The following is a 15,057-nucleotide window of genomic DNA, read 5'->3' on the forward strand; positions in this document are numbered from 1 at the left end:
CTTCTGTTTATTTCATGTTTTAGCAGGTGATAGTATACCAATCCATAATCTCTTAAGCCTTTTTTCAGCCAGTTGTGGTACATGCCTGTAATTCCAGCCATTCAGGAGGCTGAGGCAGAAGGAAAACTTGGTGTTCAAGACCAGCCTGGGCTACACAGTGAGTTTAGTACCAACCTGCACTACATAGTGAGACCCGGTCTTAAAAAAAATAAAGGCCTCGTTCCCTGTACAAATTTGTAGTACATAATAATCGTATTTACCACGGGCAGTTTGTACCTACACATCTCAATTATCTTGCACCACTCTCCCTAATAAAACAACTTGAACATGGACTGTGATCCCTTTTTACTACTTCTCACACTTTCTTCCTTTTTTTGCCTCAGTGATTGCCTCAATTTCTAAGTTCTGTTATCCTTTATTTTACTAATTTTTGCCTTTAATTTTATGATTACCAATCTTTTACTCTCTGGATTTTTTTCTCTGTTTGCATGTTTCTGATGTTCTGTATCTTCTTTTTTTTTTTTTAATTCATTTACCAACGGAGGGTGTATTTAATATGTACCGTGTACCAGAACAATGTACTAATATGGATGTTACAGTGTAGTAGTTTTTTTTCAAAACGTTAATAGGACAGTTTCGATAATTAATACATTGTACATTGTTATCTTCTTAGTGGTTATCCATAGTACAAAATGCAGACATGATATCCTGTCCAAACACTATTAGTACAAATCTTTCTTCTCATTGAATTAAGTGAAAGTATCTGTATATCCTAACTATTCTGTATATACAGATACCAAATGGTCCTTCCTTTGTATCCCCTTTTTTGTTTAGTCCTGTCAGAGATGGGTATTCCATTGCGTCTAAATACTATAGGTGCGTGAATTCAGCAAAACAATCCAACACAGTCCAGCACAGTGGGTTATCCGTAGAAGTTTGTATCTTCTCTAAGAAAAGGACTTGTGAGGCTGCCCACTGACATTTATGATTAAAAGATGGATGCTGAATTAAAAAGTAAATAATGTAAAATGTTTTAGGGTTTACTCAAGTTTGAAGACCATTGAGATTTATCATTTTGCTTTTTCTGATGGTTTTGTCTTCTTAAATGTTTTTACAATTACTGTTTTAATACTATATTATTTTAGTAACAGATCCTGGAATATTTCTTCGTTCACTGTTTTTAAACCTGTTTCACCCAGCTGTAGGCATTGAAAAATAACCTAATGGACTGTGCAGTTCCCAAATACTACAGAACTTAGACTGAACATTAGTTTTAATCTTTAAAGACCCCTAATGATTTAGTTTAGTCCCATTTTAATGACATGACAAAGTGCCCATTTTAGCATTATCTTCAGTAACCAAAAACTCAGGCAGATATCCATGTCAACTGTGACATATTTATACAATGAAGTGCTGTCCAACAACAGCGTATAAACACTCTTCGTAGATGGATCTCACAATGGGATATTAAGGATCCAGGAAAGTGCATATGGCGATTCCATCTGTGAAGTACGTGACCAGACAGAATTAACCTGTGGGACTGACACTGAGAAGCATGGCTATTTAGGAGTAATGGGAGCGTCTGAGGCTGGCAGGTGGCCTGCATCATCTCCACATACTTGTCTTCCCCGTGCAGAAATACAGCCGGCTGTGCTTCCTGTGCACTTCTTGAGTAGATGCTATACTTCAATAAAAATTCACCAAAAAAAAAATAGACTTTGTGCTTCTTATTACCAAAAGAAAACCATGGCAAATATTCTGAAAGATATTATTTGGCCTGTCTCACTGTTGCTGATGTGTGGTGGTATTCGCGTGCACACTGCCACTTAGAATATCATTTAGCTTTAACCTGCGCAGCTGATGCAGCTTCTTCGCGCCACTTAGCTTTCTTTGCTAGGTTCCACCTTGTTAAAGATTCATGCCGTTCTGCAGCCTGCAAAAGAGAGAAGCAAAGAGAAAAAAGAATTGTGGCTCTCCAGAAAAATTTGTATTTTAGTTGAGCATGTATGCGAAATTTTGAGAAAAGTAACTTAAAACATCTATTACGAATAATATCCAAGAAAATGGTTCTTTGGTATGGAAAAAAAAAATCCTAGACTTCCAGTTAATAGGATAGCAGATGTAAGAAGAACCACCATCCTCTCTTGGTACATGTAGACTCGTTGGTGCAGCATAACAAATTAGTTTCACATAATTAAACCTAAAACAAAGGGAAGTAAATCTTTAGGCCTCAGAAATGAAAGTAACTTGGAAGGAATAGGTAGGAAGAAGTGGTTTCAGTTGGGGCATTTGGAAAAAGTTAAGTGTCCTTAATAGGTATGGGCTACAAATTTAATCCATATTGTTTCTGACTGTGTGTATTTGTCCCTCCACAGCCTCATGCAGTCATGAGGCAGACTTCTAGAGTTTGTGATTAATTCATGATCCAAGGCTGGGATTATGGGTGTGGGATATCTCCAACCTGGGGCAGATAGCCTGAATGGATCGTGAGGGAGATAGAGACAGACTTGTTCTCTGTTGCCATTGTTGCTGTTACTCCTCCCTTTTTGCTCTTGCTGTTTTGCTGTTTTCTGCTGCCCTGAACTGCTGCCCTCTGCCGTGTGCCCCTCTGCTTGGAGCCAGCTGAGTATGGACTGAAACCTCCAGTAACTGTGAGCTAAATAAACCTTTCCTTCCTTCATTTTGTGTGTCAGGTATTTGTCCCAGCAGTGAGAGAAGAGTGACTGAGACATGTTGTAGCAGAGAGTGTAGAGCCTTCAAGGAAAGCAGGCATTTATTTGGAGGGGAAAACCTATTTGTCTTTTGTGTTGCAAGTGAGACAATATATCCACCATTAAAAGAATTCCAGAACCTAGAGAATCCTAGATTTAGCGGGCAGGCATTTATCTAGGTAAGTTAAAACGAGATGAATGATGGGGCCGGGGAGATGGCTCACTAGGATAAGCACTTGACTGGCAAATGCAAGAATCTGAGTTCAATCCCCGGTTCCGCAAAAAAAACAAAACAAAACAAAAAACAACAACAACAAAAACAAAAAAACAAGAGATGATTGATGGTCTTTATTTTACATTTTTTGTTCAGGTCAGTAAGCATCTTAAAAGTCTGTATTAGGTGAGAATAATTTTAAAGGGTGTTATTTTCCAAGCTAACAGGAACAAACATTTACCTTACTAAGTTTGTGGGTTCTTATCTTGGTATGAGACGGGGCTCAGAATCACTGGTGAACCAGAGGAATGCAGAACACTGCAGGGACAGGATTAGGCAGAGAGTAACTGGCTGACTGCCAGAGAGTGAAGGTGAGGGATCCCAGCACTTCTTGATCATAGTGTGGCTGCTACTGAAATGCTGTGAGCACGACTGAGGAGGAGGTCAGGCTCTAGTGGAGCCAGCTCCAGGGGACAGAGTGAAGAGGGGTGCGCTGAATTGGAGCGTATCCACAGAGTTCTGACGTGGAAGATGCTGTAAGATGGGAAGACTGAGGGATGAGACCCCTATCTCCTAGTTCGAGGGTCGGAGGGGCTCCTTGTGGTGATGGAAGTGACCAGCAGGTGGAAGACTGGGGAAGCAGAGAGCAAGACTGAAACTTGTCACCCTTACTAAGTTTGTGGGTTCTCATCTTGGTATGAGACGGGGCTCAGAATCACTTTCTCCCAAGAGATATCAAACAGAAACTGTGTTAGACACCATGGAAGGACTTGTGTACAGGGTAGACCTACTTTTAATTTTATGTAGCAACTGAGTTCATCATCTAGGGAATGATGTGGTCTGGATAACTTTCATGCAACAAAGTTCTCCTTGTGAAGATTTTAACCAGGATAAAAACTGTTCCATTTTTTTTTTATCTGTGTTGTGAGTGGACCACAGAGTTAGTTTATTAACTCAGATTTCCTATAATAAGATTGCTTCAGGTAAGATAAATTTGTTTTTACTTTAAATTGAGAACAAAGTCCATAACAATTCTTAAAACTTTCTAAGTCCCTCCTTCCTTAGTGCGGGACGGGGAGCCCCTGAGGCCTCAGGTAGAAGGTGTCCCTACCGGTGCCACGCAAGGAGGGACTTACCCTCTTGGCTGATGCTATCACCACAAAGCAGGCAATGACTGTGAGTCCAATCATGATATAGCACACTTTCACCCGGGCTTTGTTCCTTGCAACGTCTATCATTTCAGGCCTAAACCAAGATAGAATTTCGTTACATCAAAGTAACACAGCTTGCCGACAGGTATGATAAGTGATTTGTTATGTGTATATTACAGAAGTTTTCCAGAACAAACAGTAGGTGTGAAAGACTTCCAGTGCATAACTTGCCAATCTCAGATGAACAGATTCAGCTGCTGCGAAACCACAGTGTAGAATATTTAGTTTCTGATAGTACTAGAGGTTGTGAGTTATGTGTCTTTTATTTACTGATTAGGTCAAGTATGTCTCTAAGTCATATTAACCTCTGCTGTGTTCAATACATTTTGTTTGTTTTAGACAGGTTCTTACTACATAGATGCTCCTAAACTTGTGGTGGTCTTTGTTTTCTATTGTGAACAGGATATTTCTAAAAGCTCATTCTCCACACTGACCTCCTGTTCCCTTCTTACTCTCACTTCTGTCCAAAATTAACCACCACACCTCTTATGAGAATGAATAAGACAAAAGTTGTTTTCTTTATGACTGTTGCAGGAACTTTAAAAGAAATGATAAAAATCACAGCAATTTATTGAAGAAAATGACAGAAGGGTATCTTTATTTTTATTCCAAAAGTCTTATTTATTAGTAATGTTAGAAATTGTCCAAGATTTTAGCAATGTTACTTAAAAAATACTATTTCAAAAGTAATCATGCTGGTTAGGTTTTAATATTGAAATAAAACTTTAACAATTTGCAATGATATAAGTGGCAGTTTATAGACATGCATTAAGTATTTGATTCTTGAGAATGTACTCAGTAATACTATTTTTTATTTAATTCAGGTTATGGTCACAAGTGTTTTAGTTTCCAGAAAAATAGGTCACAATTTTCCTTTAAAATGAAATATTTTTCTCTTAATTTTTTTCGCTAGTAAAAGGGCTACCAAATCTAATAAGGAAGTGACTGCTTAGAGTTTAGGCAGAATCATGTAAAGTGGTAAGATGGTGATTGTGAGCAGTTTCAGTTATTGTCTACACAGACATTATTAGGTTCTATTTCTTGCTAGCTTTTATTCCAGATGGAACCTAAAAGAACTGATTTTTTTACCTACCCACCTGACTTTGATATGTTACACCAAATTAGTTAAGCACTAAAAAACAAGACAAAACACAATTATTAAATATAATTAGTATGTTACAAAAACTACAGGTATTTCTCAATTATTTGTCATTAAGAGCACAAAAAGTCAAAACTACTAGATTGCAAATCTAATAGTTTAATAGAAACATCCCTCCTGAATAAAAGTGCTTTAAAAAAAGATTATAGAAAATAATAAAATGAAAAATATTCAAACACTTTTGTTAAGACTACAATGCTTTTCTAGACACTGTAATGATCAATTATGTCAGCTTGAAAAGTTTGCTTAGCAGAAAAGTTAAGAGAAGTTAACAGTTTGTTTTATGACATTAGAAAATGTTTTGGGAATTACAGAAGATAGTGGAGTGTAAGCAACAAAGACAGGACCTCTCCAAGCGCTTCCGTCCAAATGCAGGAATTAACAACATGGGGAAGTTAAGAAGCAAGGAGGCAAGTCCTCCTCGATCCAGGAATGGGTGGAAGCACAAATCGAAGCCTATGGATAACATGAAGAGAGAAACTTCAATGAAGGAGAAGGGTGTACCCAACATCATCTTTTACCTGGGACAGGAAACACTGCATGAGAGGAGGGGTCCAGCCTACCGACACACAGCAAGTGCAGGTGAACACAGGAGCTTACAAGGAGAGAGACAGCAGTGGAAGGAAACACCCACGATGTGAAAGACTTCACTAGATGCCTTGAAGGATTGCCAGTTGCCAGTGAGTGTCGAGAGTTTAGCTGTCCCGTGGGAGAGAGTGATTGGTGAAAGAACCGTCTTGGAGATAGACCCATAGAGCTCAGAACTCAGTGGCTACTGGCTCTATTTATCTGCTCCCAGTGGGGCTCAGGCCCATGGAAGGTGTGCTGGCTGCAGCAAGCTGCCAGAGGTGCAGGCTCACTGGCATTTTGGGGTAAATCAATGTGGATCTGGATGCTGTCTTCATACATTCATTACCAGTGACAACAGAGACAAACTTGGAACTGGAATTTTTGTTGTTCTTGTTGTTTTGTTTTTATGGTTGTTTTTGTTTTTCTCTCCCCCCCCCTTCATTGTTTGAGCATGTCTACCTTCTTTGTGGTTGTAGTTATTTCAGTTCCTCTTTTTGTCCCTTCCTCTCCCTCCAATCTTCTGCATCAGTTTTCCCAAAGTAGCATGATCCCCCTTTGTCTTCCAACCTTCTAATCTCTTCATTTTCTTCCACTTCTCTATTTTCTCCCTAACCCACTTCAATTTTTAACTTTTTTTTGCCATAATTTTTTTTTAATTTTATTTGTGTGTGTGTGTGTGTGTGTGTGTGTGTGTGGCCAGTTCAGCCCACCAGGGGGCGGGGCTGGCTGGCATGTAGTGCTGGGGGATTGAACTGTGGTCGCTGTGCTTTACTAAGCTTGTTCTAAGTAGGTGCTTTAGACCACTGAGCCATCTCACCAGCCCCTTTTTGCCATAATTTCATTGAAACTTTTAACTCTTGAGGGCAAAACTGACATACTAATGACTTGTATACTGCATACAATATTCTAGTTTGTTCTAGACTTTGTTACATAACCACAAATTTGCAGTTCTCTAGGCTGTTTCATGTTATTGTTACTGATAACAACATAGCCAAAAGTGCTATAATTGTTCTAAACAAGTTGTTATAAACATCACTACAGGAATTAAACTAGAAAAAAGAAAGAAAAGAAAATGGAGAAACTAAAACAAGATGCAACCCCAAGCATCACCAAAGTAAACCCAAGGGGCAGTGAGGTGGCACAGTCCAGAAACTACCCATGTGACTTCTCTGAAGTGGTAACAACAAAGCAATTGAATGAAGCTCTAGAAAAAATTAAATCAGAAATAATGTCTCAGGTAACTTCAGAGACGGTGTCCACAATGAATACCATGCCTACTGATTCTAGACCAGACACAGATAAGAAAATAGAGGAGCTTAAGAAAATTATGGAAGCCATGAATGCTGAGCATAGGAAAGAAATGGAATCTATAAGGCAGATTCATGCAAATATCCAGGAGAATAAAAGTTCCATTGAAAGTAATTAATGCAGCAGATTAATGTAGTGAGGACTGGATCTCAGATACAGAAGACAGGCTTGCAGCTAACTATTACAGAAAGATTTCTTAAAAATAGCAAGAAACCACAAAAAATCAGTACAACAGCTGCTAGATGATGCAAGAAAGAATAGCAAGATTAATTGGGGTCAATTAAAAAGCAAGAGATGGCATGAATGATATTAAAAACTGTTCACACACATGGAAGAAAACTTCCCCAGTACAGAAAAAGAATTTGACATGCAGAATAGTGAGACATATAGAACTCCAACTGGCCACGATGCCCCACCCCCACCAAAAACAAAAACAAAAACCTATAGCCAGGCATAGCATAGTCAAGATTCCAGAAATTCAACATGGGAACAGAGTATTAAAGCTGTTGGAGAGCGCTGGCAAGACATCTCGGCAGACTAAGTGCCTGCTTAGGCAAGCACAGGAACCAGAGTTCCATCGGTGGCACCACATACCATGCCACGCTGTCCCTAGGTGTATGAGTTGGCCCCCAAGACAGGGTGTTGTAGCAGGCCTGTAATTCCAGCACTGGGGAGACTGAAACCAGGAGGATCACTATGAGTGCAAGCTGCGCAATGAGACCATGTACCAAATCCATAATAAATAAATAAATATAAAATAAAAGGTGTTAGGGAAAAGAAAAAAGTCACTTATAAAAGAAAGCCCATCAGAATTACAGCTGATTTCTCAGTACAAACCCCCTCAAGTCAAGAAGTGTTTTAAATATTTCAAGCTCTAAAGGAAAACTATCTTCAATTCAAATTGATGTACCCTGCAAAACTGTCTTTCAAAATTGATGGAGAAATAAGATACTTCATGACAAAGCACAGCTGAGGAAATGTGTGACTACCAAACCCGCATTCAAAAATGTTTTGAAGGCCATTCTAGAAGGATAAAACAAGGCCTACAACCCCATAAACCCTAACAGAAGAAATTCAGCAGACAAGGAAAACAGGGAAGGAAAAAAAGATAAACAGGGAGCCAGCAATGGGAAAATAGTACGACAAGGGTAAATCAGTACATATCAGCTTTAACCATCAATGTCAACCACCTCAATTCACCAGTCAAAAGACACAAACTGGCAGGATGGATCAAGAAGCATGAGCCAACAATAATGTTACATACATGAAACACACTTAAAAGGAAATTCATAGACTGAAAGTTAAAGGATGGAAAACAATACTCCATGAGATAGGAACTCAGTAAAAAGCAGGGGTAGCTATTCTATTAACAGACAAAGTAAATTTCAATCTCAGACTGATTAAGAGTGATAAAGAAGGTTAGTACATCTTTGTAAAGGGAACAATCCAAGAGAAAGAGATAACAATCATAAATATATATTCAAGAAATACCCATGCACCCAGCTATATAAAACAAATATTAACAGGCATGAAAAACCAAATAAGCACTAACACAATTGTATTAGAGGATTTCAATAACCCACTGTCGCAGAAAGATCAACTAGACAAAAAAATCAACAATGAAGTAATATAACTGAATCAAACTTTTGAACAGATGGACTTAGTAAATGTCTACAGAGTGTTTCTCCATACAACATGAGAATACACATTCTTCTCAGATGCACATGAGAGTTTCTCCAAAAGAGACGGATTCTCCCATAGAACATGTTTAAGTAAATGCAAAGGAACTGAAATTATTTCATGTATATTAGCAGACCACAGTGCAATGGAATTGGAAATCAATGGCAAAAGAAACCACAGGAACTTCATAAATACATGGCAATTAGCACCCTCTTGAATATCCATTGGGTGACAGATAAAATTAAAGAAATTAGACAGTATCTACAATTATATGACAACAACAACATAATGGAATGTATGAGACACAATGAAAGCCATCCTAAGAGGGAAATTTATAGCAGTGGATACCTATATCAGGAAAATAGAGCATGTCCAAATAAATAACTTAACAGTGAACCTCAAACTTCTAGAAAAAGAACGGACTAAGCCAAAAGCCCATACAGGGGAAGAAATTACAAAGATCAGAGAAGAAATTAATGCATTTAAGACTAATAAAACAATACAAAGAATAAATCAAAGAGTTAATTATTTGAAAGATTAAATAAAATCAACAGATCCTTAGCCAATCTATCAAAAAAAGGAAAGAAAACACCTAAATCCATGTAATTAGGAAGGAAAAGGTCAAAGTCACAATCCAGAAGATAATTGGTATCTTTGAGACCTTGTATTATTTTCTTTTTTTGAGACCTTGTATTCTAATAAGATGGAAAATGCAGAATAAACAGATTCCTAGATACATATGAATTACTAAAGTTGGATCAAGAAGACGTAAAAATCCTAAGTAAACCAATATCAATCAGCAAAATTGAACATAAAATTAAAAACCTACCAACAAAGAAAAGCTGAGGCCTAACAGATTCACTACTGAATTCTACAAGAAATTTGCAGAAGGCTTAACACTTACACTGCTCAAATTCTTTAATGAAATTGAAAGGGAAGCAATATTCTCACATTCGTTCTTGGAAACGAGCATTACCCCATAACAAAACAAGAGAAGGACTCAACCAAGAAAGAGAACTGCAGGCCAGTCTTCCTAATGAACACAGATGAAAAAAGTCCTTGATAAGTTACTGGTCAACAGAATGCACCAAACCATCAAGAAGATTATACACTGTAACCAAGTGGGGCTCATACCAGGGACGCAGGGTCCAACATACATGATACATGTAATACACTTCATTAACAGAGCCAAGGACAAAAATCATGTGATCATCTCAATAGATGTAGAAAAAGCTTTTGACAAAGCCCAGCTCCCATCCATGATAAAAACTACAGGAAATCAGAATAGATGGTCTTTATCTTGATGTAACAAAAGCCATTTATGACAAACCAACAGCGAACATCATACTAAATGGACAAAAAGCTTTCACTCTTGTTATGGTTTGTGTCTAGTTGTCCCCCCAAAGCCTCATGCAGTCACTGGGTGGGGACTTTTAGAGTTTGTGACTAACTCATGATCCATGGGGATTATGGGTTTTAGTACTGCTGGGATTATGGGTGTGACTATTCCTCCCAGCCTGAGGTGATAGCCTGAATGCAAATTAAGGGAGAGAGACTTCCTCCCTGTAGCCATTGTTGTCTGTTGCCATTGCTGCTGCTCCTTCATTTTGCGCTCTTGCTCTTTGCTGCCACCATGAAAGGTTGCTCTCTGCCATACGCCATGCTTTCTTGGAGCCAGCTGAGTATGGACTGAAACCTCCAGTAACTGTGAGATAAATAAACCTCTCCTTCCTTCATTATGGGTGTCTGGTATCTGTCCCAGCAATGAGAGACGAGTGACTGAGACAGCTCTAAAATCAGAAACAAGACAAAGATGTCCACTGTCTCCACTCTTATTCATCACAGTCCTGGAAACTCTAGCCAGACCAATTAGAAAAGATAAAGAAATAAAAGAATTATAGAAGGTAAAGGCATACATTTCAAAGAAATATCCTTTTTATGGTTTTTTAAAAATTCACTTTAATGAGAAAAAAAGATAAAATAAGGAAATAGTTTCAAGACAGGTTAGTAGGACAGTTACAACAATACACTGCATAGTTGTCTTCATAGTAGTTATTCAGAGGACAAGATGCAGACGTGATACCGAAACAATATTAGTACAAACCTTCTCATTAAGCTAAGAGAAAGTAGCTGTATATCTAGCATATATATATATACACACACACACACAGACACATTACTTTTTTCCACTACAAAATGGTCCTTTATTTAAATCCCCCTTTTATGGACTTCCCAGTTGTATTCTGTCAAACTGTAATATACATGAAAAAGAACATAATTCAAACCCATGCTCATGTAAATAGTTATGATATTTTCACCTTTAAAATGACTACCAGTAAGCACTATTTTAAGTTCATTATTCACTGAATATTTTAATGATTAGATAGTAAATCTTTTCAGCTTGAGTTTCTCAGGCTACTTTAACAGCTTTAGTAGTTTGGCTGGAATTTCTGATCATATGACCATTAAAAATTTGTATATGGCATTTCTGCCCAATCAAATAACTAAGCAAGCTGTGCAAAATAAAAGTGGACACTTTAAATTAAGAAAAACAGAAATAAAAGAATTAACAGTAGGAAAGGAAGAAGTGAAATTATCACTACTTACAGACAATATGATATTCTATATAGAAATCCTCAAAAACTCCAGTAAAAAATCTGGTGATTTAGTAAGCAAATTCAGAAGCACAGCTGGATACAAAGTCATGGCTCAAAAATCAATAGTCTTCCTTTACACAACAAACTCACTGAGAGAAAAATTAGGGAACAACACCTTTCACAATAGCATCCCAAGAAATGAAATACCTAGGAATCTAATGAGGGGTGTAAAAGACCTCTATGTTGAAAACTACAGTACTCTGAAAAGGAGACTGAAGTGAAGCAGATAATCAGAAAATGGAAAGATATCCCTTGCTCATGGGTAGGAAAAACTAATATATTGAAAATGGCCAGAATTCTAAAACCATTATATAGATTTGATTTAATTCTGATCAGAGTTCCAATAGTATATCCCACAGAGTTAGATAAAACAATTCTAAAATTCATTTGAAAACAGAAGGGACCTCAAATAGCAAAGGCAATTCTGGGCAACAGAGAGGAGGAAGGGCGCATCACAATCACTTATGTAAATTATTTTGTAAAGCTACTTTGATAAAAACAGCATGATACTGGCCAAAAAGCAGACCCAAAGATCAAGGGAACAGAAGAGAAGAGGCAGAAACAACCCCAGACATATTCAGCCACCTTATATTTGACAGAGGGGCCAAATACATTCACTGGAAGAAAGCTAGCCTCTTTAATAAATGATGCTGGAAAAACTGGCTCTGTATGTATCAAAATTAAAATTGGACCCATATTTTTCACCACGTACTCACTAAACTAAATTCAAAATGGAGCAAAGATCTAAATATTAAGACAAACATTAAATCTTCTGGCAAATAGAATAGGTACAACTCAAAGATACTGGTATAGGCAAAGACTTTATGAATCAAATACTGATCACACAGGAACTATCACAAAGAATCAACAAGTGAGATCTCACCATATGAAAGAGCTTTTGCATTAGCAAGAGAAACCACCAAAAAAGTGAAGAGACAACCCCTGTGTAGGAAAAAAGCTTTGCTGGATCTTCCTCAAAGGTTTACTATCAAGAATGTATAAAGAATTAAAAAAAAAAAAATCAGACCTCCTGAATACAAAGACCCAATTCAAAAATGGGCATCTCAGATGAAAACACACTTTTTAAATTAAGAAATACAACAAATTATGAAAAAATGTTCAACATCAATGGTCATTCAAGAGATGCAAATTGAAACAACACTGAAATTTGATCTCACTCCAGAAAGAATAGCTGTCCTCAAGAAATCAACCAATAACAAATGCTGGAGGGGCTCTGGGAAAAAGAAACCCTTCTTCACTGTTGGTGGGAGTGTACACTGGTGCAATCACTGTGGAAATCAGTGTGGTGATTTCTCGTGCCATTTGACCCAGGTACTCCCCTTCTGGGTATCTTCCAAGAAGCATTAAAAACATCCTAGCACCGAGATATATGGGCATTCATGTTTGCAGCAGCCCAATTTGTAGTAGCTAGATCTTGGAAACAACCCAAATGCCCATCAACCAAGAAATGGATAAAAAAGATTTGGCGTCTTAATATAACAGAGTATTAATCAGGCAAAAAGAAAGATAAGCTGGAGACATATAGGTATACGGATGCAACTTGAGTCCATAATCATAAGTGAAATAAACCAGATGCAAATATGTAAACATTGTATTGTCTCCCTAGTGTGAAAAGCTGAAAAAGTAAATGTGATTCAAAATGTATCAGAAATACTGTAAAAAGGGAAGAAACTTCAAAAGGAAAAAAAATATATATACACATATATATTATATAAAAGATAGTTAAGATAGTTATGCTGCTAATTTCTCTCAGTTCATTGGAAAGACAGGTTTGTGCTAATATTGTTTGGACCATTAAATGCTGATAGCTCATACTGAGTAAAGTTAACAGTACATTCACCCTCCTATCACTGTTTTTTTTTGTTTCAATTTAATTAAAAAAGAAAATGTTTCTACAGTTGAATAAGCACAGGAAGATTTCAGAAAACAATGTTATTTCAAATTTATGTCTATTCTACATTCAATATCTCTTGATCCAAAAAGGAACAGAAATGCTTTAGATTTCCCACTTTTTTCTCCCCCCACTTATTTGAAGTGCTTTCGGTAAACTGCAAACTAATAGCAACAAAACTATAGCAATAGTGACGAGCAACATGTAGGCCCGATTTCTACTATTTATTCCAATATGCATTCGTTAATTGCATTGTACACGTATACAAAGCATCTGAAATCCTTATTCGATATTTTGGTTTTAGCCTTTCTTTACAAGTTTTTTGTTTGTTCTTGTGCTTTTTATTTTATTTTGTAATGGGAATTGAACCTAAGGCCTTTTCACTGAGCTACATCTCTGCCCCATCTTGATTTTTTATTTTGAGACAGGGTCTTGCTAAATGACTGAACTGCACAGACTAGTCTGGAACTTGTGATCCTTCTGCCTTAGTCTCCCGAGTGCTGGGACTACAGGCATGCATCAACATGTTGGGGTTTCCCCCCCCCTTTTCAAAATGTTCGGTTTTAACACTAGTAGATTGATTTTATTCTTAGTTCCTTCTCTTTTTATCTGTTCTCGTAAAAGTTCTGGGGATGTCTTTACGGGAGTAAGGTTGTTTTTTTTTTTTAAGTTTACATTTCCTTATTTAAAATGTTATTACTCGTAGGCTACTTACTCTGGAGACCATTACCCTGGAGGTGAAGCTGCTAGCTTGGGTTTGGTCCCTTACCAAACCTCTGCCCTGGTGGTTTTAGGGTCATGAGACCAACCATGGCAGCGTCCTCTCTCGGTCCCAGGCCCAGGCTGGGGCTGCTGCACCACAGGAGGTTGCGTAGGTGAGAAACCTAGGAAACCCGGAGAGCCGCACACCCTGCTCAGAGAGAGGGCTCTTCCTTCGGTAGTGGAGCAGCCAAGGCAGCACCGGGGTGCAGACGACGCCCCTGCCTTCGCGCTCTGCTCAAGCCCCCGCCCCGCCCACCGCTGGGACTCGGGGCAGGCCAGGTGGGTTATGGTGACGGAGCCCAAGGAGTCTGGTTTTTGCCTAACTTCCTCGACCTCCGTGTACATTAGCTGTTTTCTGTCTAGAGCTTCACAGTGAACCGCGCCGGGAAGTGGAGGACGATAAATCCCGTGTGCTGACGAGTACCGCGGAGAAACAAATCGCACCGTGGCCTCCGGGCAAGCGCAGGTAGCCCGTCCTGCAACGACCCACCCCTCCCCCACTCACGGGACCCGCGCCGGGATCTCCTCCAGGGACTTGAACCGACCGGTCCACAGCAGGATTCTCTTGTCCAGCTGCGAGGGCTTGAGCTGCGCAGGGACCCTGTGAACCTTCCCTGCAGGGGCAGCGAGAGCTGGTGAGGGGCGCCGGGAGCCAGCCCCCCTCCCTCGTTCACCACCTCCAGCTCCCGCCCTCCGCCCTCACCAGCGTCTCGGGGTGCAGAGCCGCTGCAGTAACGGGGGACACCCCAGGACCGAAGAGCTGATGCTGGGGCACTACGGGCCGCGCCTCCCAAGCCCAGCCTCAGGACTTGCTTGCCGGCAGGAAGCATGGTGAACTTTCCCAGGCAGCCGCATCCAGCGCCTGCTTCAGGG

General features: G+C 38.9%; 1 protein-coding gene across 1 annotated transcript; it reads right to left on the reverse strand.

Annotated features, from left to right (window-relative positions):
• Nucleotides 1-856: 856 nt before the first annotated feature.
• On the reverse strand, nucleotides 857-15,049 carry Fam162b (family with sequence similarity 162 member B). Its single transcript, XM_004630283.2, has 4 exons — nucleotides 14,888-15,049; nucleotides 14,690-14,798; nucleotides 4,062-4,170; nucleotides 857-1,933 (listed from the first exon to the last, which is right to left on the reverse strand). Exons 1-4 carry the CDS (start codon nucleotides 15,012-15,014, stop codon nucleotides 1,835-1,837), a joined length of 444 nt encoding a protein of 147 aa, XP_004630340.1. The 5' UTR covers nucleotides 15,015-15,049; the 3' UTR covers nucleotides 857-1,834.
• Between the last annotated feature and the right edge of the window lie 8 nt (nucleotides 15,050-15,057).

Source organism: Octodon degus, unplaced genomic scaffold (genome assembly GCF_000260255.1).
Source record: "Octodon degus isolate 3935 unplaced genomic scaffold, OctDeg1.0 scaffold00034, whole genome shotgun sequence".
Lineage (NCBI taxonomy): Eukaryota > Metazoa > Chordata > Mammalia > Rodentia > Octodontidae > Octodon > Octodon degus.